This window comes from Manacus vitellinus, unplaced genomic scaffold (assembly GCF_001715985.3).
Source record: "Manacus vitellinus isolate BGI_N305 unplaced genomic scaffold, ASM171598v3 scaffold_14_pilon, whole genome shotgun sequence".
In the NCBI taxonomy this organism is placed as follows: Eukaryota; Metazoa; Chordata; class Aves; order Passeriformes; family Pipridae; genus Manacus; species Manacus vitellinus.
This window is the reverse complement of record NW_021939063.1, coordinates 4796146-4822349: the sequence shown is the minus strand read 5'-3', so window position 1 is coordinate 4822349 and position 26204 is coordinate 4796146. Positions and strand designations below refer to the sequence as shown.

The 26204-nt window shown below is 41.8% G+C and overlaps 1 protein-coding gene across 3 annotated transcripts in view; it reads left to right on the top strand.

The window, feature by feature from the left end:
* MITF (melanocyte inducing transcription factor) overlaps positions 1 to 22389 on the top strand; it is a 103808-nt gene extending 81419 nt beyond the window's left edge. For 2 of the 3 annotated variants that reach the window (XM_029958386.1, XM_008925685.3), the window contains exons 3-10: positions 2372 to 2599; positions 3752 to 3835; positions 5201 to 5296; positions 10731 to 10848; positions 14044 to 14100; positions 15095 to 15170; positions 16162 to 16309; positions 18395 to 22389. In XM_029958386.1, coding sequence (XP_029814246.1) covers positions 2372 to 2599; positions 3752 to 3835; positions 5201 to 5296; positions 10731 to 10848; positions 14044 to 14100; positions 15095 to 15170; positions 16162 to 16309; positions 18395 to 18796 — 1209 coding nt within the window. In that variant the 3' untranslated portion in view covers positions 18797 to 22389. The remainder of the gene's footprint in view (positions 1 to 2371; positions 2600 to 3751; positions 3836 to 5200; positions 5297 to 10730; positions 10849 to 14043; positions 14101 to 15094; positions 15171 to 16161; positions 16310 to 18394) is intronic. The other variant, XM_029958387.1, reaches the window with a different exon arrangement.
* The last annotated feature ends 3815 nt before the right edge of the window (positions 22390 to 26204 follow it).

Genomic DNA, 26204 nt, shown 5'->3' with positions numbered 1-26204 from the left:
AGAGGAGGCACTTCGCTCCATCCTGGGATGGAGAACAGCAGTTGTGTCTGATGATTGTGGAGGAAAAGGAATGTGCAGATTCTGTCAGATGAGTAGGGCTTGTTTTTAGATGTCTTAACCAAAGATAAGTGTTACGAAAATAACTCATTTATTGATAATTTTATCTACTTTGAAGTTGAAAATTTGGTGAAAAATAGACTTATCTGGGTAGTGTAGCTCTTAGCACTGGTGATTGAAAAATTGATAATGCAGTTTGGGACTGTCAAAGTACTGTACTTATCACAGCAGGCTTTGGTATTGTGTTGTCTTGTGAGGTAGTGCAACAAAGCAGATTAAACTCTCTAGAAAAGCCATCCTAATGTGCGGAGACTTTGGAAAATATTGCCAGTTGAGTGGTTTTTATGTCTGTGCTTGAGTACAGACTTCTGCCAAGGAGTTGGATAGAAGAAAAAGGTAAGTCCTCGAATGTGTAGGGACTGTGCCCACCTGCAGATAAGTGCATTTGGAACATGCTTTAGCCCACGAACTTGAAGACTTCTCGCAGCTCTAGATTGAGACAGAATTAATGGCTTTAAAGCACCAGGGAGGCTGAGGATGGGGTAGAGCTTTTTCAAGTGCTTCATGTTCTGCTGCAGGTCCTGGGTGGATCAGCGGCTGAGCCTGGAAGCTGAGGATAGGACTGTGTAGCCCCTGGGTTTATCCAGTGCTCTCCACTAATGCACTAATGCACTCCAGGGGATGTGCATTAGGCTCGTAGGGCATTTGTTCAGTTATTTCTTACTCTGTCCTTAAAAACTTTTAACCTTACTGCTAAAGAAAACTGCCATTGTCTGTTAGTACGACTGGAACGAAAGCTGAATAGCGAATTAGCCTTGAGCAGACTGTCAATCTGACTTTGATAGCCCATCACTTAAAAGGTCCTTTTATGTTTATGAAAAAGCATGACATCAAAGCCAGGGGAAAAAAAAATACCAATCGTTAGGGCTTAACTTAAACTTGCATAACTTCCATGAAGAGCCCTTGTGTGAACTGTTTGTTTCTCCACTTGCATGGCTAATTAGAGTAGGTTACTATAAGTCTGAGCAGTGGCCATCAAGTTTCTTCTGCTGTTCTGGGGTAGCTTGTTTATGGTGCTTCCATATGTGGATCCCTCAAACTGGAGTGGCAATAGAGCAAAGGATACTGTAGTCGCTTCTCTTGCAACCTCTAAGTAGCATGCTGGAAATGCTTGAATATAATCATTATCAGGTGAGTTGTTGTTGCAGACTTATTTTAAAACCTGTTGCTAAGAAGGTGTGTACAGGATGCAGGAAACCCTTTTCCTCTGGTGTCTTGGATGCTTTATTTAATTTCTTTCACAGCAGTGTACGTGGTCACTTGTAACAGCAAAAGTCACTTTAATGAAACTATTTTAAAACAAAATAACTTCTCAGAGTATTACTATATTTCAGTTAGTTTTCTATCTTCTGGTGAAAATGCAAATGACCAGAGAAAGGCGACAAAGAGTTTCCAGGATATGGTGGAAATTTTTCATGGAAAAAAAAAAATTGCCTTTCTTCTCTTGCTTATTTAGAGTGCACACCAGTAGTTTGGTGTGAGGTTTTTCATATTTTGAATACGAAAAAATTCTAACTACTGAAAAACTTATTTTAAATATAAAAATAGCTGTTGCTGAGGACAGTGATTGATCTGAACCGAAACACTTCTTTTCTTGCATCTTATTTGCATGATGTGTTTATAAACAGGCTGCCTTATTTGTATATGATTTAGGCCATATATCTGAGATATAAATAATCTGTAGGCAGAAAAATGGTGTCTTCCTGTTTTTCTAGTTTAATCAATGTATTAATTTAAAAAAAAACTAACAACCGAAACCTAAAAAAAAAAAACAGCAACAAACCTTTTGACCTCTCTTGGATCAAGGACAGCAATCCATAGGACTTGGTTTTCATTTGTAGCTATTAACAAGTAAAATGAGTCCTGCAGTACAACTCATTTCTCCATATTTTAGTGAAAACTGAGTGTCGCACAGCTGAAAGTCGGAATGCAGAACTGTCTGTTCTGGACTGTCTGTATCAACTGGAAACCTGAGCGTTGGGCTTAAGTGAGAAATCTCATGTTGTAGAAGAATAACTGGAGCTTCTTGGTTTACTGATAATAATTCAGTTGTTGAAACACTGGGTCATAAACTGATTTTTTGCCACCAGATGCGAGTTAGTGACATGCTGTGGCCTTCTGTGGAACTGTGCAGGTTTGTACTTTGTGAAATGCTTAGCTGGTACTTATGTCAGAAATGCACAGCTCAAATCCATAGCACCTGTGATGACGTTGTTAAACAATAACACCCTCTTTTATTAATTGTGTCGCACAGGTGCAGACTCACCTTGAGAATCCAACCAAGTACCACATTCAGCAGGCCCAGCGGCAGCAGGTAAAGCAGTACCTCTCTACCACTCTAGCAAATAAACATGCCAACCAAGCCCTGAGCTTGCCATGTCCAAACCAGCCCGGGGATCATGTCATGCCGCCTGGAACTGGAAGCAGCGCTCCCAACAGCCCGATGGCAATGCTCACCCTCAACTCCAACTGTGAGAAAGAGGTAATATGCTCTCCCTATTCACATTCTTCAGTAAAACAGAATTGCAATCTGCTTTAAGTTGTTTTAAACCGTTTTTGCTCATTGTTAAGATGTTGTGTTTATCTTTTCCGAACGTCATTGTGAAAATGTAACTGCTGCCTCTGTGTCTGCCTGATTAGTAGATAGGTGCATAGAACGTTTTGGCAAAACAACTGTATCCCTCAAACTTCCTCCTTTTTGAACTGTGTTAGCTAGTTGATACTTATTAAAACTACTTTTCTTTTCCCCCACCCTGTTGCTTGATGCAACAGTGAATAATTGACCTTTGGAGAACACAAAGCAGCTTTGTAAGCTGTAGCTTTCTGGAATAATGTTATTTATGGCTCATTCTTGTAGAAAGAGCAAAGAACATAGCAAAAATAACTGGAAAAAAAACACAAAGCTTTTTTGAGATATTTTAGGTATTTTTACAGTAAAATTTGTGCAAGTCTCCTGTGTAACTGGAAGGCCAGATTATCCCAACAAATATACCCTAAAATGTTACTGGTTGCTGTTTCAGTGCTGCAAATATAAGACTTCATTAACCTATGCCTAGAAGTCCTTTGCAACCTTGTCTTAATCTTTACTGGCATAAACTTAATTAGATGTTACATGTGTGCTCAGGCACCAAAGGAAGATGACTGGGAAGATACTAACAAGTATAAGAGTCATGTCAATGTTTTGTAAAATGAACAATTGGAGACAATGTAGAGCTGCTTATGTCCTCTCATCCTCAAGCCTTTGTGCCAGATTTTTACTACAGATTCGGTCTGTGAGGAGAATACTACACATCTTTGAGAAACAGTTGTTACAGAACATATTTTGCACATGCAAGAGTAGTACTTGTGCTCCATAGTTTCAAAAGAAATGAAAATCAAATATTTCCATCCTATTGTCCCAGTGGCACCCAAATATTTTTTTCTTCAAGGTATTTACAGCTTCACTTTGCTGTGTCATCAGGAACATGTGTGCATGACACTATTTCAATCGTGCTCTTTTTGGGACTGAGACTGTGCCATGAACTCAGATCCATGCTTTGCTTTTTCTTCCTCTTTTTTTTTTTCTTTTTCTTTTTTTTTTTTTTCTTTTTTTTTTTTCTTTTCTTTTTTTTTTTTTTCCTTTTTATTTCTGCAGGGATTTTATAAATTTGAAGAGCAAAGCAGGGTTGAGAGTGAGTGCCCGGCTCTGAATACACACTCACGAGCATCATGCATGCAGGTACTGGATGACACAGGAGGTGGAGCACAGGTCCCCTTTCTAATGAGCATGTTTCTTTGATGTTGTGTTGACAAATAAACTTGCCCTATAGTGTCTTTAAGAAGTTGAATATTAAATGCATTTAAGGTACAAAAGAGCAACACTGGTTGTTAGCATTGATGTCAAAAATGCATGGAGACATCCCAAAAGGGCTCGTGCTGTTCTAGCACTGTAATGCTATAGCAGAAAAATACCTCAAACATGGTTTAAGGTCTCAATTCAGGAAATTTTTTTTTAGCTGGATTTTCGGAGACTGCATGGATGTGTTCTTGCCCTGATAACTTCTGACTCCACATTTCTATGCAGATCAAACTTGCATTTTAAAAAATTATGTGAGGAGGCTGTGGTAATTCATCCTCAGTAATCACCCTTTTATATTTTTTAATTTTTTTTAAACTAAATTTTTTTATTCCTTCCCAGAAACAGTAGCAAGACTTTAGTTATGGGCTGTAACTGTTAGTTCCTTTCTTGCCCTCACTTCCAGTCAGTGTAATTTGTTCTGATCACACTTTACAAAGCCGATGCAAAAATCCCATATACTACTATCCCATATACTACTACTTCTATCATCAGTGTTATGCATTGATTTTCCAGATCTCTGTTATCTAAGCTCTTTTTTTATAATGAGCAAAAAGGAGATAGTTCTGCAGGGCTGTTGGAAACAGCTGGGTGGGTGCTTTGGAGAGGTGTTTCTCCTGACCATCTAGGAGCTTACAGAGGAACCTTCCAGCCCAGCCCAAAAAAAAAGATATGTCTTGTACCACCTAAAATCATCTCTGAGCTGCCCTTGGGTGGTGCTTCCTGGGAGGGTGTATGAGGGATATGAATCCAGTGGATTCTGCTGTCAGTGGTGGGCAGCCTGTCACCCACCCCACAAGCAGCAGGCCTTTGCTCCCTCTCCTTCCCTGAAGGTGTCAGGGGCTCAGTATTCCTGTCTGTGGGCAGGTGTTGGTCCCACAGAGGGAAGAGGTGGAGGATAGGCGGGCAGTGCTGCGGGGGGAGAGGGAGTCATGTCGTCAGCATTGCTCCTTCTATGGGCAGCTTCCTCCTCTGCTGTTCCTGGGAAGGAGCAGTGTGTCCGTGGGCAGGTAGTGCAGGGTAACTGCTGGTGGGAGGAGTGGGTTAGACCATGAAGCCTCAGCTTTGCCACGACCTGTGTGTCCTGACTGGGTAGCAGGAGTCGTGGCTGAGGGATTGCAAAATTGCATCAGTACCTTGGGCTTGTGCTGCAGAGCCCATGTGTGGCTGAAGGGCTTTGTCAGGCCTCTGTGTCCTGGTGATTTTGATGACTGGTCTGCTTTTCTTTGTCCACCTTTTCTGCTGCAGATGGATGATGTGATCGATGACATAATTAGTCTGGAGTCAAGTTACAATGAAGAAATCCTCGGCTTGGTGGACCCAGCCCTGCAAATGGCAAATACGGTACAACGGTCCTTTCCTTCTGATTTCCCTGTTAAATCTAATCATCCTTCCTTGAGAGAAAGCAGAACTGCAGCATGACTTCTTTTCCTTGCAATTAAGTAGTTATTGTATTGTTCCATAGAGTGTAATTGGTTTTTTCTTTGAAGAGCTCAAGGTATACAGTTGCAATGAAAAACACGAATTTAAAGACACAAGCTGGAGTCAGGTCAAGAGAATACAAAGGACAATTTTACTTTTCTTATTTCCCAGTTATGTCAGTTGTGAGAGGATTACAACAGAGGAGTAAAGTGTGCTACCATGAATAGCTCATTCCCATCAATATTAAAGATTGCCATGGACTTTATACTTCAGAAAGGAAGGAACCTCTGGCATCCCAGGTTCCTGTATCTTGTCATATTCAAGTAAGAAACTGTACGTTACGTGTTGGCATCACTCTCCAGAGATACTCTAGTTTGACAGTTATCTCTGACATCACAGCTTTAGCTCAGCCTGATATCAGTTGGAGAGAAGTCCCCCGCTAGACGACAGCAAAGATGTTACAGAATTTGGGAGGGGGGAATTTTAAAACAGAGTCTTAAACAAAAGGGGAAGGAATAAAGGAAATTAAAAACTGAACAAGTCTGAGCACGTGGGAAGCCTGTCACAGACATCAAGAACACGGGGTGTGGAAGGCTCTGAGCAAGGCAAGGCACAGGTTACCTCCAAGTGGCTGTTTCAGTTTGGTTCACGTTACTTTGAGAATTAATCTAATCATACTTCTGGCATAATCTGATTTTGATCTTCTGTGGAGGGTAGCTCCAGTGAATTTTTTGCCTTAGGCTTAAGTGCTGTTAGATCTGGCTGAGTAGATGTCTGCCGGTGCTGGCGTCTGTTTCTTTTTTATCTGGTGCCAAAATTTACAGCTTACCACATAGCATTGATTTTGTAGCACAGGTTTACATTTGCTGACAGTAGTCATCTGATGTCATGTTAACCTAGTCCTGTGCTCCCACAGATTCCCACAGCCCTCTCAGAGACGTGGTGCATGACGCAGGAAGCGGCCCACCAGCTTCCCTCTCTAAATAGTGCCCTTTGAGTACATGGAGAAATAGCTGCAGAGTCCTGGCAGAAAGAATAAATTTTCCTTTAGTCTAAGATGCAAAGTGCAACTGTCCTGGAATTTGAGAGAAAAACCTCAGTGAACTGCGAAAAAGATAGCTTTCAAGACACTTGATATATATCTTTTTAAATTGAGGGATGAGGTTCTTCCGGAGTCCTTTCTCTGAAGTTCCTTTGGAGTGCAACCTGTTAAATTAGAAGGGACCTGGTTATTTTTGTGGTTTTCTTCCTCTCTCATTTCACAGGGACCCCAGTAGTGGTTCTTTGCTTCCAGGCAGGGACAGAATAGTACTCTGCACTCTTCTGGTGCAAGGAGTCCCTGTAGTCAATGTTCAGGGTAGTTTGCATCCCTCCTGCTTGCTGCGTGACAAGAAACCTTGTAAAGGCTGCCCAATCCACGTTTACTGTGGAATTTCAAAATTAACCCATTCTGTGTGATGAAGTCTGGAAAATAAGGATATGAAACAGTAGAATTAATATTTCTTTACTAATACATTTAAATTACTGCAGGAAAAAAACATATTTCAGTCTCTGATTTAACCTAAAGAGATGGACATTGACCCATGTTTCTCAACAGTTGGCTTGGGAAAAAAACCGAACCTGATGTAACACTTTTCTTTTGGGACAGGATTTAGCTCCTAAAAACACACATTATTTTACTAATAAGGAATTAATGTCTATAGACTGAGCTAAGTAGAGGTGGGAGAAATCAAGAGAGGAAATGGTCTCTAAAGAGACACAACCTATAAATAGCTGTGCTGAGACTCTGACAAAGGCAGCTGTTGTTCCATAACCAACAAAGAACAAAAGGACCAGTTTGTTACAGTTGGTAACAGTACTTAATTGATAAGCAAAATCAGAGATTTTTGTGCAGAGCAAGCTAAGGGAGGTTTCCAAGTGCCTTGAACTGAAAATGGCTCATTGCAATCAACTGCTTGTGGAAGTGTTTGTAAACTTGGGGATTGGGCCACCAGTTAATTGGCTTTACTTCTGTGGTGGAAAGTACCACAAAATAGTCTGTAGTTTGCAGAGAGGGTATTCTGCATAGATGTGACTTAGTAATTGAATTACTGAGTCCTGTGTAAAGTACTTGTGTGCCAAGTGGAGATGACAACTAATTCATCCAACTAATCAATTCTAACCAGAGCCTGACATGGAAAGCTGTGTATGGACAGCTCCACTTTTAGATGTGGCTTTCCCATGGAATTAAACTCCAGAAGTAGAGGAGTCTTATTTCAGGGACTGCTGCTGAGCGTGTGCTTGTAGGTAAGGGAACAGCACAATACATTGTAGGCTGCAAGAGCTGGGGAACAGGATCCATTCCAGTGTGTACTGATACCTCAGCAACAGCCTTGTTGATCACACAGCTGATGTCTCAGGGATTTTAGACAGAATGTGGGTGCTTGTTTTGTTGGAGTAGTGGAGGAGAAATGAAAGCCTGAGACTCCCATGAATGTACACTCTGATGAATCTGCAGTCATAATTACCATATTTGAAGTTTCTGTTATATAAAAGCTGTTATTAAAAAAAAACAAAACCAGATGCAAAGCAATAGGAAGGTTGAAATTTGTTTTACTTGGTGTGTTTGTGCAACTTGTAAAACCAAGAACTTGAAATATGAAATCTCAAAAACTAAGGCATTTGAGACCATACTATTTCAATGAGGATAATATGCTAATCCTTGCATAAGCCATTCTTCCTTCATTTACCTTTTGGAAGAGTAAGGGTGGATGATCTGACTGATACTGCATTTAAATTTCTATTTAGCCAGAAATAGCTAAGAAAGCCTTAAGGAAAATCTTATTTAGGTTGGAAACATGATAGAATTTGGAGAAGACAGGGAAGGAGCCTCATGTCTTTCTCAAAGTTTGGGGCTCCATCTTCATTATGAAATGGCCGTGAAAGTTTTGAGATTTTCCCGTCTCCTTTTACTTGGGGATAGTGATGAAGGGCTTGACTGTCTTAGAGCTGAAATGTTTGCAAACAATGTGTAATTTTTTCAGTTTCTTTCGCAGGGAAGAATTTGAAATCAAAGCCAGGTGTCACTGCAAGGGCATTTACCTCCTCTTGGGGTTTTTTTTGCCTCGTTTCAGCCTTCTGGCTGCTTTTGTGTGCTTAGAGCACTACTGACTTGTCCATCTCAAATCAGTGCCCTCAGCACGGGGTTCCTCTCCCCTTTCCAGTTCCCTAAACTCTGCACTAATGATTATTGGTTCTACCTTAGTCAACTGATTTTATTCCTCTGGGAACTGTTATATAACAGAGGATGTACCTCGATTTAGACTTTTGATGTTTAACTGCAGGTATGTTATATGAGGTGACCCAGAGTACTGCGTGCACTTTGTTTTCATATGAAAGTAATAATATAAGTGAGTTCCTAAGATGAGACTTGTGGGATCCTGGAAAAGAGGCCTCTCAGAGGCTCATACTCTGTGTGGAGTGTACCTGTAGGAAGATGTTACAACTGAAGCTTTGGAGTTCAAATGGTGGGAAAAGTCAAAGAAAGAAGCTGATCTCAGTCTCTTTGCTTATGGATCACTGATTTAGATGGACACTGTTGGCATCTCCCCCTAATTTCCTTGATAAGCATTCCTGTGTACAGCCTTTAGCAACCATCCAAGTGTGCACATTCAGCAGTTGCTGCTTGCCTTTACTGTCCCCTTTTCCTGTTTATTTACATGGAAATCTGGCACATTGACACCTGTGGGAAAAAAACATCAATCATGAACTGTTGTAACAAGAAGCTTCTGTCAGTAAGGAAAGCAGCTTGGTGACCTTTAACTGTTCTCCATGTTTCATTACAACCTGGCTGCTTTACCCAGGCTTTGAAATGCTCGTTTCTGGTTTTCTAACAAAAAAAAAATGTTTTTTTTTTTTCTTCCCTCCCCGCCCTAAATTCCCTGAACTTCCTAATTAGATTTCACATGTCTGGTTATGAACTTCAAGTCCTTGGGCCACAAACAAGGTCTTTGTGCTCTGCCCATGCTTCAGAGCATGAATAGAACGAGCACATCCAAGTCAGAAGGGTGTGTGACGCTATCGCTGTGCCGGTGTCATGGATGCATTTGGGGGGCCCAAAGAGAAAAGGGTCAGCCTTGTAGAGAGTAGTGAGTGGTCACCCTGACACTAGTGTGGGTAGAGTAGGTCACAACTGGGACAGCTCTGACCTGAGCAGCATTATTAGATGTTTTGGTTTTATGGGGTTTTTTTAATGCATTTGAGAATTAAGGGCAGGGCGAGGAATCTTGGTGAGGATTCAATTACATTTTTTCCTCTGTCACTTAGAGGTTGAGTCAGGGGACTTTGGTTTTGTTGTTGGTCACTGTTCAAAACATGTATCAGCATGGCCTCTAGTTGGTGGTACTTTACCTATCAACTTCTGTTTATCCGCTTCTACATGGCAAAGAAATTTTCTTAAGTCTCTCTCTGTCAAGGACCATCAGTAGGAGTTTAATAGTGCAGGCTGTGACTCACTGCATTGTATTCAACAGCATTATTTACATGGGTGTAAAGTTAATACTTACTCTAATCTCTGCAGGATCAATGTCTTGGGGGGATTGGTTTTCTTTGCAGCAGTGATGATAAAAGAAGTATTGCCACTCAGATAAGATACCACAGTGTTTTATACCTGTCTTTTCAAAAAACAAATAAGAGATGGGTAAAATAATCCACTCAGGATAAATGTAAGCTTCTTTAAATGCATTTCAATTTAAAGGATAGCTTTGGTAGGTCTTGTTGGAATACTGTATAAGTCTGCTTGTTTAAACATACCTAAATAAGCATTGCAGAGTTAACAAGTAATTGGGGAAACTTAATGTAAAAATAATCTTCCTCCTACTGGTGCATGTTCTTGTTATGTAAGGCAAAAAACAAAGTAAACTGAAATGTTTTCTGTGTAGGTAGCTTTCAAATCACATGAAAAATGTGATTAATTAATACAGTGTTCTTCCTCAAGCATGTGACAACTTGCAAAGTACTTCACTCACATATCCCTGGAAAAAGGGGAGCTTTCTCCCAGAGAGTTCTTAGGCTCTTTCAGATGTGACAGAAGTGTTGAGGGTACAGATGTAATAGCTTTAAGTGAAAAATAAGGAGCAACAATTACACAATATCATCAGGATTTTACCTCTTCTACATATCTTCTGTCTGCATATTTTTGAGGAGATGTTTTGTTCCTCATGCCTGTGCATATCTATGTGAATTTTGCTGACCTTCTTGCACACTCTGCATATGGAAAAGAGCACAGATTTCTCAGCAGATCCTGACTCTGTTCTTCTGTACAAAGGCATTCATAAATGCAAACCAAGTGATCTTTTTCCTTGTTTATCTTTTGCAGTTGCCTGTGTCTGGCAATTTGATTGACCTTTATGGCAACCAAAGCATGCCTCCTCCAGGACTAAACATCAGCAACTCATGTCCAGCTAATCTTCCTAATATAAAAAGGGAGCTCACAGGTAAATACATCTAAAATACCACCTTGGAGAAGTAGTATAATTGTTTTGAATTCAAGTGATATTGGACATAATTTCTGAGAAAGAATACATGGTTGAATAGTTACTTTTTGCTTTGTAGACCATTTTTTTAGCAGATGTATTAGCCTGCCATGCAGTTGTGTTCATGTGTGAGCACGTGTGTGTGCACTGTCACAAGTTAAGATAAAGTCCCCAGTTGTTACAGTCGCACCTGCTTGTTGAAAATGTGACCCAGGAAGTTTCCATGCATCTCTCCCAGAGCTGTTTTCTAGTTTGGTCTTATTGTTTGGTCTGTCAACACTAAACTTAAACAACTTCACATCTGGAGTCTCTGTGGGATTCATGTTGAGGAATAATACACACTAGAGGACTTACTGTAGTAGGAAAGAGCAGTAATGATCAAATAACTTGTTTTAATATGAAATCTGTAGACATAGATCCTATAAAATGTAAAATTAGGCACTGAGGGGGGCTGGAACTTGATGATATTTAAGGTCCCTTCCTTCCCAAGCCATTCTATGATTCTGTGAATATGCATCTCTAAATTAAGATGAAAATTAAGTATTCCTTTAATGTCTTGTTATGCCAGTTCCTCCAGCAGTGCTCTAAACAATCTGTGGGAGGCAGGGGGAGGAGAGGAGGACATTAAAAGCCTCTTTCTCTCAAGCACATGTGTACAGAAGTGAGATAGTTCGAAGCAAGTAATAAGAAGTTTAATATTCTCAAGCATGTTTTGTTTTGCTTCACTTGAAAGGATATAACCTCACATAGGGTACATATACAAGGTAAGTTTGTCTGCAGGTTGAACTAGTGGAGATCCATTCTAGAACTGATGGCAAAATCATCTTAATACTCAGAATTGGCTGTTCTTAAGCCCAACAGGGAGTCACTGACTGTATGCAGTAGGTTGGAGGCCTGGTTTCTTTTCTTGTCTATCATCTTTCTGGGTTTCAGTTGTGAAAACTCACGGGCTGACTCAGTTGCAAAGCAGGTTCTGGGCAGGAATTAGCTTAAGTAGAGCAGTTTTAATAGGCCAGGAGTCAGCTTCTCAGGAGGAAATGCCACATCCCTGAGCCAGCGGGTATTTGCATTTATATGACTGCACAGATTTTGAGCTCAGCACCAAAAGAAGACACACAAAGTCCAAATTACAGGTAGTTTCATTGCCTAAAGTGTAGAAAGTTCAAGGAGCTTTAGAATAGAAGCTGAAGACCCAACTTGGCTGTGCAAGCTGCTGGATTCACTGCAGATGGTTGTGTAAGACTTCAGGCCAACAAAGCAGAAAGAGAGGAGAAATAGTGAGTAGTCTTATGGAAGTCCTTGATACATCAAAACAGAACTGAAATAAGTTACATGTCTATATGCTACACTCACCAATACATACAATTTAGGTGAGTGCTTTTTCTGATCAAAATACATGCTAGCTGATTCAGGGCAGGTTTAGGTATTAAATTCAAATTTAACAGCAGTCACTTAGACACTGATCTACCCAAACCTTTGTGCACAAAGCTCCATTGATGGTGCTTTCTGACAGCCAGTGATTTTAAAATCAGCATGTTATTGCAGGCAGGAGTCTGTTGGTTCTCCTTTTCCTGATTTTGTTGCTGGAGCTAGGCTAGAGAGAGTTGCAATATTTAAATCTAGCATTTGGCAGAAACTTTTCTTAATCTTACTATATGCCAAATATATACCGAATAAATACCAAAATGGTAAAGAACCCCCCCAAAAAATCCAATCTGTTATTTCAGCATCTGATGCTGATGGTTGTGGGTTCTCAGCCGTAGTTACTGAAGCATTTATTGGGAATCCAGCTCTCCCAGGAGTGTGGTTTCTATCAGTTTTGGCTTCACAAACGTCATATCTGATAATAAAGCAGTGTCAGATTAAGCCCAAATTTCAGTAAGATATTCAATGATCTTTCAAGCTTTTGGGGGGATCCTTGGGGAGCCTGGCATAGAAAAGGATATGTCCTGTTGTACTGCATGTAATATTGGGGTACCTCTGTATTCTAAGCAGGGAAGCACTCCAAGGGAAACCCTTAGCACCTGTTAATTTGAATTGGATGGGACATAATCCGTATTCCTTAGAAATAAAATAATACAGGAAAGAAACTTATTGGAGGCAGTGAGGGGTTGTTTCCATAATGGAATGTATGATAATACATGATAGACTCATTCCTCCTCACTGACTTACTGTGAAACTGCATAGTGCCTTGCTGGTTTGGGGATTTAAAGGCAAAAGGGCAAGGATTAATGACTTCACCTTTAAAAAAAAAAAAAGTGGTAGAGCAAACATGAAAATACTTAAAATTGCTCGAGAAACGTAAGATCAAATGAGAATTGTAAATAACAGATTTAGTTATGTTCTTGCCCAAACTGTTGCAAGCTGAAGTTAATATTTATATAACACTTATAGAATATAATAGCAATAGTAATATAATAATAAATAATAGGTAATAAATGTGTGGAGTAATGTTAGGAGCAGTTCTGAGTTGAGGAGACAAATTCTGTGCAGCACGGCTGTCTTTAGTTTTCTTTTTGCTTTTCCTGAAGCATAACCCTTTGTTTTCCAGCTTTGTTGCTAATGAGAGTATTGAATTTTTCATCTTTTTTTTTTTTCTCCTATATAATAGGAACAATTAGTGTAGCTGGAAAATACAATCATAGTAGGTCACTTAAGTTATCCCTTTAGTGCTGCGGTGATATGTGTGCACGTGCCACAGAAGGCCATATCCTTAATTCCAGTGAGCAGAGGCTCTGACTCCTGCCTGCTTCACATCCTGTGCAGGTAGCAATGCCATAAGCATGCTGTCCCTCTGGTTCAGCTCCCGTGGGACTCGTATGTAAACGTAGGAGAAGGTATGTTGGATTTCAGCAGCTTGTTGTCCTCAAATACCTTGCTGAGTCAGGGCCTCCGTGGGAAACATTCTCATCGTGGAAGTCAGCCTGGGAGGTGTGGGAAGAGACGCTCTGCAGGTGCAGAGGTGAGGCTCAATACCAGTGGTTGTGTTTTGGCATTCCCAGGCCCTTCTCACTCCTTGGAATGGGCGTAGTAATGGGTGTGACAAATATCGATCAGGCTTCCCGTGCGGATGTTTCACAGACTGAAGCCTTGTGTTTGAATTATTTTTAATTCTAATTACTTCATTCACATGCACAGCATGTATTTTTCCTACAGAGTCGGAAGCAAGAGCGTTGGCTAAGGAGAGGCAAAAGAAAGACAACCACAACTTGAGTAAGTTTTGGTTCTTCACATTTTGCAACAATTCTAGGAGTGATTTTGGGCACTAAATGTTCAAATACTGATGATTTAAATCTGAATGAGTCACTGCAGGTAGTATATAGTATTAGTTTGTTATGTTATGCCCACAGATCAAATATCTCAAATTCCTGTGAAATGTGTGCTTAAATGTACTACTGAGTTTTAACTCTATTGTTTTTTTCAATAAGCCAAGTATATGAGTGGATGTTATCAATGGAATTGCTGTGAACAACATGACTCAATTGCTTTTAACAAATCCACCTTGCACCATTTGCTTTTTTAATTTTAATTATTTTTTAAATTAGATATGTGGTCAGTTTGTGACTGTAAACAACAGTTTTGATCCTCAGTGTGGCAGTTTTATAGATTTCATTCTTGAAGGGAACTCATATTTCCAGGTTGGAAAAAACCATTTTAAAATAATTAGTATCTTATGACTTAAAGAATCCTTAAGTTGTCTTTTTGTACTTTATATTACTAGAAAAAAGGAACCATTTCATGCCTTGAGCTATTCAGAAACCCTTTCCATAGCATGAAAAAGTAATGCTGGAAAATCGATATTTAAATCTGACTTTAGGATCCTCAAAATGTTGCATCTGTAAGAGTACTTTGAAGAAGAGACTGTGCCCTTTTTCGCTATTCCTGCTTTGGGATTTCCTTGAGCATGTGAATATTTGTTTCTGAATTTGTCTGTGATGCTTTTCCTTAGGAAAATGTTTTCTTCTCAGTCATCCCGATTTTTAGAGTCTCAGTTTAACTCTGCCACTTCAGCAGTCCCAAAATTTACAGTATAGACAGAACTTCTGTCTTAATGTGTCTGTGTGTAGGAGAGAAAATAAATTATCGCTGGATTTTAAGCTTCAGGCGAACATTTCAAGGGTGCTGAAAGAAACCTTTGATGAAATAGTTTGTATGTTGTAATTAAGTGTGAATATTACTTGTAACACTTGTGCTGTTTTTCCTAAAGTTGAACGAAGAAGAAGATTTAATATTAATGATCGTATAAAAGAACTGGGCACCTTGATACCCAAGTCAAATGACCCGTAAGTGTAATGTGCCCGAGGACTGTGGGAGGGAGGGGTTAAAGAGGAATAATCCTAGTGGAGAACAAGAATTTAAAAAAAAAAATTAAAAAAAATCCTGTTTTCTTGTTGCTCTTGGCACTCCATGATTGTAGAAATCCTTGCAGGTTCTCTTATATTTTTTGAAGATTTGATTTGGGGTTTATTTTTCCCCTTTAGGAACCTGCCTATGTTTATATTAATTTGATAATTTTTGTCACAAAGCTGAAGTTGGTGCTGGGAGTGACTGACAGCCTTACCAGAGGCCAAACTGTAAGGATGGGAAACCATAGTCTGGTCTCACTGCTTAGCTGGTTGCTTGTCTTGCCAGATGATTCTTTTAATTAATTAGATGTCATAGCTTGACAAGACAGAAACAGTCCCTCTTTCAGTGAAAATGGAGGGCAGTTCATCTGATAATTTTATAATAATTTTACTGCTATTAGCTTGTCTTTACACTTTCCCAATGCTGATTCAGTAGCAAGGAACCCTCCTTGCTCTGGAGTTTGAAAGTCTCGCTTAAATCTGAATCAATGCCCCGTGATGCTTCTGGGGAGAGTTTCCAGTGTTTTAAAGCAGTTGCTCATGGAGCAACTCACAGCTACTCTGCAGAGAGGCTCTGCAGCTTCCTCAAAGGCCAAAAAACCAGTATTGTGCAGTATCAACGTACGGGACAGGTGGATCTTTGCTGATAGCCTGCAGACTATTTGTTTATTTAAAGAAAGTAAGATGATGTGAGGAGAAGGTGATGCAGCACCCTCTCCCTCTGAAGCGAGTGTGCTTCCCAAGAGCAGCACTCCGGCCCCCTCTAGTGCATTTCCAGTGCCTTATGTATCCATAAACTTGGAATTAAATATTATCTGGGTGTTAACATCTGCAGGAGGTGTAATCACAGGTATGGATGTAAAGGGAACAGCTATGAAATAAAGCCTCCCCGAGGGCCTTATCTTTTCCTTTTGTGTTGATTCCCAAGGGATATGCGCTGGAATAAGGGAACGATCCTAAAAGCCTCGGTGGATTACATCCGTAAGCTGCAGAGGGAACAGCAGCGCACGAAGGAGCTGGAGAACAGGCAGAAGAAGCTGGAACATGCCAACAGACACCTGCTGCTCAGAATACAGGTTTGCCAATAAACATGCTGCAGGTGCTCTTCATGTTTGCAGCGTGTGACTGCAAATAGTGGTGACTGAAGCTTGTTTGTAGGGGTGTGGGTTGGAAGGAGCCAGCATTTAAATTAACGATGACCAGTGCTGAGATGAGGTTTTTCCAGAAAAAGCCAAGGATACATTAGTTTAAAGAAAAAAAAAATGGAGTCCTAACGCTCTAGTAGAAGCACTTATGAGTAATCTGGTTTTGTTCTACTATGGCCCACATTAATTGCAAAGCATACTATTAAAAAGATTTATATGGTAATACATTTTTCTGGGTGCCGGGCCTAAGGAATTGGGACTTCATAAATCACCTGTTTGTTGATATTCATGAAATTCAGTTTGGCTGTTTGGGAGTTTTCCCCGTACCTTGATGTCTGTAGGACAGTACAACAGTTCTCCTCAGCACTGAAAAGCAGTAGGTGGCATAAATATGTTTTCTCTGTGGGTTGTTGCCTTGTTGGATTCACCCTGGTTCCAGTGTTCTGTGCTGCACAGAGATCTAAGGATGAGAACTCCATTTCTCTAATTAATTCCTTTGCCTTCACCTCAAGCTGGATAGGCAATCTTAACCTTGCAGCCTACACAACTTTTGTTGTCACCTCTGTTCTCCAGGTGGGCAAAGACAGCTGGATATCCCCCTCTCTCTGAAAAAGGGTAATTAGTGTATCTAGAACTGGGTGTAAGAACACATGACATGGAGACAGTGATATCCCAGATATCCTCATGTTGCTGCTCACCTGCAGTGCGAACAGCTGAGCTCTGCATGGAGCTGCAGTGTGCCAGGAGACCCCTGAACCACAGCCCAGCTAATCCACCAGGGAGATAATGAATCTACAAATACCTGGGAGTCAAGTGTGGAAGTAAACAGCTTTAAAATAGAACAGGCTGGGTTGAGCTTCAGTGCAGTTTTTGTACTTGGTTGAGCAATCTGCTTGTTAGAGTGAGATGATAAAAACTCACAACCCTTCTGCAGAGCAACATCAAGCAGTGGTGTTTCAAAGCTGAGATCACTTTTTAAACATCTTTCATCTTCCTTTGCATTATCCGTTTTCTCTGGCTCCTTCAATCAAAATAATATAAGACCCAGACCCTTGAATAACAAGCAATACATCTGGTAGCAAATGTGTATTTTCCCTTTTTGTGTCAATTCTGATTAAGCACAGAATAAGGAACTCCTGATTTTGGCACATTAGCTGATGAAAGAAGTGCTTTCTTATTCCACCTTCTCTCTTCATCTTGCAGGGTGCCATTGCAAGCTTGTTGTCTTGGCTCGAAAATGGGGGAAAGGGCTATTAATCAACTTCAGTGACAGGAATATCCAGAAACAGCACAATCACAACAGTGATTGTGATTGTCTAATATAAGTAGAAGCAAAACATCTCTTTTACTGATGTATTCATGAAAGGCCATTTAAGTGAATTCTTCTATTATCTGTTTTCAGTCAAGTGCATCTGTATGATTAAATGTGAAGGTGGGATTTAAACTTTCTGGGGAGATTTGAAGAATCCTGGCTGTGTGTGAAGTCTAAGGCCTTCCTGTGACTTGCTTGTTTTATTTCAGTGCAGAGATAGTGTTGCTCAGTTTTGGTTGATCTCTTCAAGCTCTGCTAGACTTGTAGAATTAGAAATGTCCCTTCCTATAGACCTGCTATGCCTTCACGTATGACTTTATAAAAGTAATAAGCATATGCTTCTGCTATTTCATTTTTTCCTATTTTTAAATGTTTTCCTCACCGTACGTGATGCCAAACTTGCCTATCCTGGCACTGGTTTGAGAAAGAGGCCTGAGGGGAAACATGTCTGTGCTACAGAGCACTGGGTTTTGGCTCTGGTGTAGGTTCTGAGGAGGATTGTGAAGGACCTGTGTGGGGTGGTGTTCACCCACCTCTTCATGAGACTGATGTTCAGGTGCAAATTTGCAGGGCTGGAGTGTGCAAGGTCACTATGGGAGAGGGATGTGTACAGGAGAAGAAAACTGTAAGTTGCAAGGTGAGTGTAAGATGACAGGTTTTCCTTTCAGATTTTCTTTTAATTTGTCCCTTATCATCCTTCACAGGAACTTGAGATGCAAGCTCGGGCACACGGACTGTCCCTTGTTCCATCTACAGGCCTTTGCTCCCCTGACATGGTCAACAGGGTCATCAAACAGGAGCCTGTGCTGGACAACTGCACCCAAGACATGATGCCACACCACACAGACCTGTCCTGCACCACCACCCTCGACCTCACTGACGGCACCATCACCTTCAGTGACAACCTCGGGAACGTGACTGAACCAACTGGCACGTACAGTGTTCCTGCGAAAATGGGATCCAAACTGGAAGATATCTTGATGGACGATACCCTCTCCCCCGTTGGAGTAACTGACCCACTACTTTCCTCCGTGTCTCCTGGGGCGTCGAAGACGAGTAGCAGGCGGAGCAGTGTGAGCATGGAGGACACTGATCATACTTGTTAGCATATACTTGGCACACCTTTCATATAAACTGCTTTGGTTCTTGATCAGTAGATGAAATAATTTACCTTTTGTAGAATTTTTTTGATTTTTTTTTTTTTCCCTTGTGCTTCATCAGTGTGTGTGCGTGTGTGTACATATTATATATATAGGATTTTTTTTAGAATTTTTGTGAAGAAACTTGTATATTCTATTTTAAAACTACCAATGCCTCCAAAATATTGTACAGCATATGTACAGTATCTGTGAACTGGATTCGCCAAGAACTTTGAACTGGTCAAATCTACTCAAAGCAATAGAATTACAGATGAAGAGTCTGTTTCTACTCGGGGGGGAGGGGGCAATCGTAGGATTGTAAATGCAACCTATTTACCTGGAAACAAAATGTAAAGTTAAAGAATGTAAAGAAACCAAAAAAAAAAAAAAAGTCCAATTTGTAATTGTATTAATTGAATAGTGCTGCCTTAAAGATACAGTGTCCCTCAAATGTTGGTCTTACATGACAAGTGTTTAGGGAAAATACCCATCCTATTCCACTCAGAATACAAACTAAAACCAAGTGTTAAGACATCCTGATTGTGTTGATTGTGATATAAAATGCTGTTGCTGAAACTGCAGGGAGATGTGAGTGTCTCAGAGTGTTGTTTAATTTTACTCTGAGCTGATTTGGGTTTTCCTTTTGATCACGGTTCGAGTTTTTCCTCTTAAATTTTTATTTTGTTTTGTGACACACATTGGTGGCTTTGCCAACAACAAACCAAGCAGGAGCACTGTAAGTTGGAATACACTCTTTGGACAAAAAAAAAAAAAAGGCATTTTATCAGCTGCGCACATTATGTTGTACATATCTAATTGGCTTTATTTTATTTTTTAAATTGCATTGTACAGTTTCTTTTGATTTGCATGGATTCCTTAGTTATCCTCAACTTTTTGTTTTAAATTTATTTGTATTTCATTTGTAAGATTTTTGCCTCTTAATATTGCAACGATTTTTTGACATTTTTAAAACTCATTGGAAGTTTTCTGCGTTCTTTGTAAACACTTGAAAGGAAGCTTTTATGCAGGGTTCTGTGTTTTCAGAGAGATTTCAAGAATATTTTGTATATTACAGTCTCACTTTGAAAATGTTTTTAAACGCATTTAAGGTAGAGTAAAAATTTAGATTAGGTAATAAAACAACTCTGTAGAGAAACTGAACTTACATATTTATTTTTAGTGATACTGAAAAAAAAAGTAGTAATATGCTTGGAAACATAACTATGTAGTTAATATACCCGTTAGAGCAATTTGTGTTCTATTTCAGCACTGGGGCTGACATAAGAAAAAAAAAACAACAAAAAAAAAAAGAGTAAATTACTGTATCTGCAAATAACTGTTACTTGATAACAATGTTATTAATTTTTAACATGCAACCATGTTGTAAAAGTAGTTCGGTGCATTATCTACTCAAGTGTAGTCCTATGCAATAACGGTAGTTTTCCCTGTATTATATCCAGCCTAGGTGTTTCACGGAGGTGACGTGCGGTGTTCCGAGCTAGACGGAGGGAGTGGATTTCTCCATGGCAGCCTACAGCTGACTCGCAGGCGTAGCTCGTTCAGAATGAAGTGCCTTAAACTCTAGTTGTAGTCTTCCTCGACTAGCACTGACTGAAGTGTGGCGTAGGAGAGAGCTTTAGGGTGGTGGTTTGTAGGACGTTGAGGTGTAGCATGGTGCCTACATGTAGAAAACAAGAGCTTCCCGTTCTCCTTTGTGCTACACTGGAAATTCCGTGGGATGAGTGCGACGGTGAGTGACTTGAGTGCCAGTTTGGGAGGCTTTCCAAGGAAACCTGGGGCTCGGCAGTTAGTGCTCAGAAACCAAATGTGAATTGGGTGGTGATGGGGCAGCTGGGGACGGTGTCAGGAGTCCAACCCAAAAGCTTCTCCATGGGAGAGTTCCTGGTGTCCCTGCCGGGCACCACTGCTCCCGGTGTGGATGGCGGGGACACAGCTGCGGTTACGGTACTCCGGGGTCTGTGTGTTGCTCTTTCTGTGGCTGTGCTGGTTGTGTCCAGCCCTCTCCCTTCCTGCTTGAGCCACCAGCTATGTGTTAGCGTTGATGCAACCACCGGGTTGTGGCTTCTTTCTTTCCTTTGTAGTTTTTGAAGGAGGAGCTGGAGTTAGATTGTAATGATGCCTCTCCCGCCCCCTTCCTCCCCAGCCCCAGACAGCTTTTGGGAATGTGTCTTTCCTAGGGTAGAGAAGCTCTGGCCCAGACAGGACCCAGGAGCCTGCAGGATGCACTGTGGCCACCATGGTCCTCGGGCAGGGAAATGCTCCCAGTCCCTGCAAGGCAGCTGTGCCATAGTCAGCTCTGAGTCGAGTATGGGGGTACAGGCTTCTGGTGCTGCTGTTTGGTTAGGGTGACAGGTGAGAAAATCAGGGCTGTAAAAAATGCTTGTAGCTGTAACACAGACCTGTGTTACCCTCCCCCATGAAAATGGGACAGCTCTGCAGCATTGGTACAACAAATCAGGGTGTGCACGCTGGAGTGTAGTAACTGAGAACCACTGAGTATACTGAATAAGGATTTTGGTTTAGTGCCTGTGCTGGACATTCAGAAATTCAAGTCTAGACTGTGGTATATTAATTTTTCGAGTTTATGTGAAACCACTGGTACTCATTGACAGCCATGACTTCTGATTCTTAGCTGTGTCTGTGTGGAGGTGAGTTAGGATTCAAGGCAAACCATTACATCAAGATCTGGATTCCTGGATAGAAGTGGCTGTGGCTACAGCAGCTCTGTTGTGTGCTCCCTGTACCTTGTGTTGTTCTGGGGTAACATACAACTCTGCTGTGCCCTGCTCACTCTTCACCCTGTGTTTCCTTAGGCCACAGCCCTGCTCTGAATGGTGACACTGCAGTGGGGACACCTTCTAGGAGACACAGACCCCCAGGTGGGTGCTAATGGGAGGTCCCTTTGCCCTTTTGGGCATCATGGAGCGTGTGGCTGTGAGGTTTTGCAGGGCATCGGTGGCAGAGGGCAGAGACAGCGATTACAGGCAGGGTTTGGCATGGACTGGGTGGAGTGAGATGGACAGAAGTTGTTGCCCTCTCTGGGGACGGTGACTCGTGTGACGCTGGGCAGCGACGACTTCCCTGAGCAGGTGGGTGGGGAACGACCAATTCTCACTTTGCCAAACCCGTGCAACAGGCAGGGACATGCAGAGTACCATGAAGTTCTTCCTTACTGCTTTTGGCCTATAAAGCAATATTTAACTCTTACAACCTGTAAAGCAAAAAGAAGGTACATGAGGAAAGCACAAAGCACAAAATAATGCACTTACATTTATGTTGTTTGACATAAAATGCACTGGGGGGGAAGCTGATGTTGATAATAGTATGAATACCTATATTTCTTGAAAAAGTGACATTAATTACTGCCTCTTGCTATGATGCTTGGTACTGTAATGTTGATATTCATCTGCTGTTGACTGCAGCAATAATTTGTGTATGGTCCATAGCACTGTAAATTATGGATCAATTATTAATGTATCCAATGAAATAATTTGAACTGTTGTTCTTGATAGATGGATTAAAGCATTTGGTTTTTCACATATGTCTGTGTAAGTCACTCGTTTTCCATGTGGGTGGATCTTGTTCTCCTGTGTATTTGAAGTCCCTGCAGTGCTCCTGTGTCTGATGGATGTGTCCACGTCCCTGACCTGGTGTTGGTTGGCATCCCTGGTTGCACCAGAACTGTCCAGTTGTGTTTGTATGGTGGTAGCACGGGAGGATGGAGCTACAGATCAGACCCCACTTGGGCTTTGCAAACACACACCAAGGTGGAGAGACCTGGTGCAGCGTAAGGAGTAAAACAAGTGAGTGTGGTAAAATGTCATTGCCTCTCCCCACTCATGGGCTCCTGCCATTTGCCTGACTCCCTCCCTGCTCCTGTGGGCATCTGCCAAAACCACCCCTGGCAGCACAGCCCTTTGCTGCTCACCAGCACCCTGTGCCAGGCGTGGGCTCAGTGAGGCCCCTTTGCCCTGCTGTCACTCCTGCAAGGTCACCCACCTCCAGCTGTCCTATGCAGGAGCCCCTCACCACCTTCTCCAGCTGACCTGTGCATGGGATCCCCATCCTCCCTGCACTCATGCCCAGGTTCCTCCTCCCAGACCTGCACTCACCCACCATGCAAACAGCTGCTCCTGGGTAGTGCTGGGAGCTGCAGCTTGTGGTGATGAGGAACCAGCTGGAGTCTTACTGTGTCTTGCTATCTTCATTATTTCTCCCTGTCTCTGTTGCTTTCATCCCTTCTGGTCTTGTTCTTTGACAGGCTGTCGCTTCCTGTGCTCACAGCATTGAGTCCCTGTGTCTCTGTGGTCCTTGCTGCAGCAGCAGTGGAGGTTCATGAGTGTTATCTCATGGGTTTGAGCCCTGAATGCAAACAGAAGTTTGAATTTGGCCTGTGTCTTGAAAGTCTGATACCTATTAGGAGTAGAAAATACCTAATTCAGTTGAAATTAAAAATTACTGTCTCAATTTAAAAAACAACCCAACAAAAAATGCAGACTTTGCTAGGACTACAGCTGAAAAGACTGGCTCCCTCTTTGTAGAAGATACTTAAGTAGAAGCTTGTATTTCCAGTAGGTTTTGTAATGTAAGTTCTTTAGAAATTCAACATACTATTAGATTGTGCCATTGTAATACTGCAGTAGGAAATATATATCAGCAGTCTGGGTTATAATTTCTAATTTAAGTTTGAGTTCTTGGATGTATTTTGGCTTGCCTTTGGTGGTCAGTTTGGAGTGAATTTCTTGCTTTGGGTGGGAGCACCTCGAGGTTTTGGCTGGGTTGCAGAACCCAGGAGGAGTAGGAAGAATACCTGTCGTGGGAGTAGTGGCTGTAGGCAATAGCTCAGTGTACCAGCAAAGGAGTGGTGGCAGCTCTGCTTAGAAACCTTTTAGCTCCTTTGGACAAACCTGAAAAATTCTTTGCAGGGTAAGAAAGTGGATATTAAAAGTATATCCACCTATGTCTGGTGGGGTCTGGTTTGCTGGAAAGCCCTGTGGCTGGGCTGTGGGGTGGGGCAGGGCTTGGCTGTTTGTGGTGGCACAGCAGGATGCTGCCACTGGGTCACCTCCTCCTGCTTTCCTTCTGAGGAGACCTGGGAGCCTGACAGCTCCCAGTGCCAGGAGGGAGATGGTGTTTGCCCTGTCTCAGTGGCTTCAGCAGTGCTGCTCCTTTTGCTCTTTCATCTGGGGGTGGTCCCAGCACTGAATGATGCTATACCCTGCTGCACCAGCTCCTTTGAAATGCACTTGTTTAAAATTGCAGGGTAATGGCTTGAAAAAGTGTCCCTGACTTGTTAAAATCAATGAGGCTAAACAGGATGCTGCCTTAGAGGTTAAATGCGTGTGCACTGACCATCACCCTTGTCTTTGCCTGTGACCACAGTACACACTTCGTAGAAACTGCTGCATTTTTAACTCAGTTTTGGGAGCTGTGTGTCATGTGCCGAGGTTCACGTCTCTGCTGAGGCCTGAAGCTGCAGTTTCATCCTGTTCACAACTTTTTCACCTAGACTGCAAAGGAGCGAGAAGGCTTCTCTGAAGTCCATCTGTGCTGAGCACAGATGGATTCCCTGGAGAGAGAACAGCTCTCAGTGCCTCGTGCTCCTGCTGGTTTATCCCACCCCGGCACTTTCTGGAGCTGGGCTTCCTGGGGCTGAAGCCCTGTTGTGCCCTGGTATCATAAAGGGTTCCTTTGACAGACCTGTGCATTAGTGCTGTCCAAGAGCTGTGTGAGGCAAGGAGAGGCTGCTGCATTCAGTAGGAAGGGCCAGGGCATGCAAAGCATCTAAATATTGATTGTTCATTAATGTATTTATGAAAATCACCATGAGGGTGATGCACACAGCTACATACTGTCAGTACTGTCTCAAAACAAGGTTTGGTGGATGGGGCAAACAGCTCTGGGGACTCTGGTCTTGCTCAAACACTTTGCCTGCTCTCGTGCTGTTCAGCAGTGCCTCTCCAGAGCTCCGTGCTCCCCCTGGCTTTCCTCCTCTCCACCTGTGATAGCAGCAAGTTAGACATTAATTAAAAGAGTGGGGAACAGCACACTCTTGTGGGGCTGTGGCTTTTCCAGCTGCCTGGAATGAGGACAAGCTTCTCTCGGTGGGCACAGATGTGCCACCGTGAGGATTTCAGCGGCATCTCCCTGTGTTGCTGCCTTTGCTCCACCCCAGCAGCTCCATCCTGGCAGAGGCCGGCAAACCCCCCTTGCTCTAAGGCGAATTGTGATTTAATTATGTCATTTGCAAATCGTTGTCTCTGAATGCAGAACATAATTCGTAGGCTGGTGGGTCCCTGCAAGTGATGGGCTCCAGACAAGCAGGCACAGAGGACTTGAGCATGTGTTGAGTTGTCACTGTTATGATCAGCACTGTTTCTTTAGCCACTTTAAATACATTTAGTCAAAATCTTTTACTATCTTCAAAATCACTGGTCTGATTCTCATTTTACACGGGGTACATTGAATGCTACCATTCACTGGGCATGAGTAATAACTGTATAGATACTCCTTTTCCAGTCCCAGAACCACAGAATTGTAGACTGGTTTGGACTGGAAGGGCCCTTAATTAATCTTTGTCTTCTTTTTTCCCTGCTGAAAAGCAGTTTATAGAGCAGGTTGTTGCAAAAGAAATTACTTCAGAACATGTAAATAATAAAATAACTTCTTGTTCTCTGACCACTACAGTAATTTTGTTCTAACAAATCCACGAAGAACTTGCACTGCTGAGGACCCAGCTGGATCCTACAAGCTTTCCACTTTTCTTTTTAGAGTCATGCATCATAAGAGAATAAGCAGAGATTTTTTAGGTCTAATATAATAATTCTACTTGGAAAAGCAGGAACTAAATCAAAGCTGAATAAATGGAAAAGAATTAAATTCATGCTAGACATTAAAAAAAATGCACCTCAAACAATGAGGGGTATTTTTAAAAGTCACTGTTTTATTAATAATACTTTCCACCCCTTTCCCTTGATCTTTTGATGACAAGCCTGACAGAGGCACTTTTTATCAGACACTGAAGCAATTTTGCTGCTGTCATGTGCCTTTCTTGATACACACGTATTAGTCACGCAGCCGTTTTATGTTCTTTAGCATATTTTAGTATATAATTAAAAATGTGGCTGTCTGCTACCAAGCAACCAAGCACATCAGGGGCTGATTGTGTTCTGTCACCCACAGCAGAAGGGAGGGCAAAAAATAATAATAATCATGTGTTCATTTTCCAGTCTTAATTGCGCTCCAGCTCCTTGGATATGTTGTTACAGACACGCCGGCTTCTGGAGACAGAGGCAAAGCCGATGGCTGGCAGGTGGTAGCACATCAGTCCTAGATGGTGGGCTTTTAATATGTG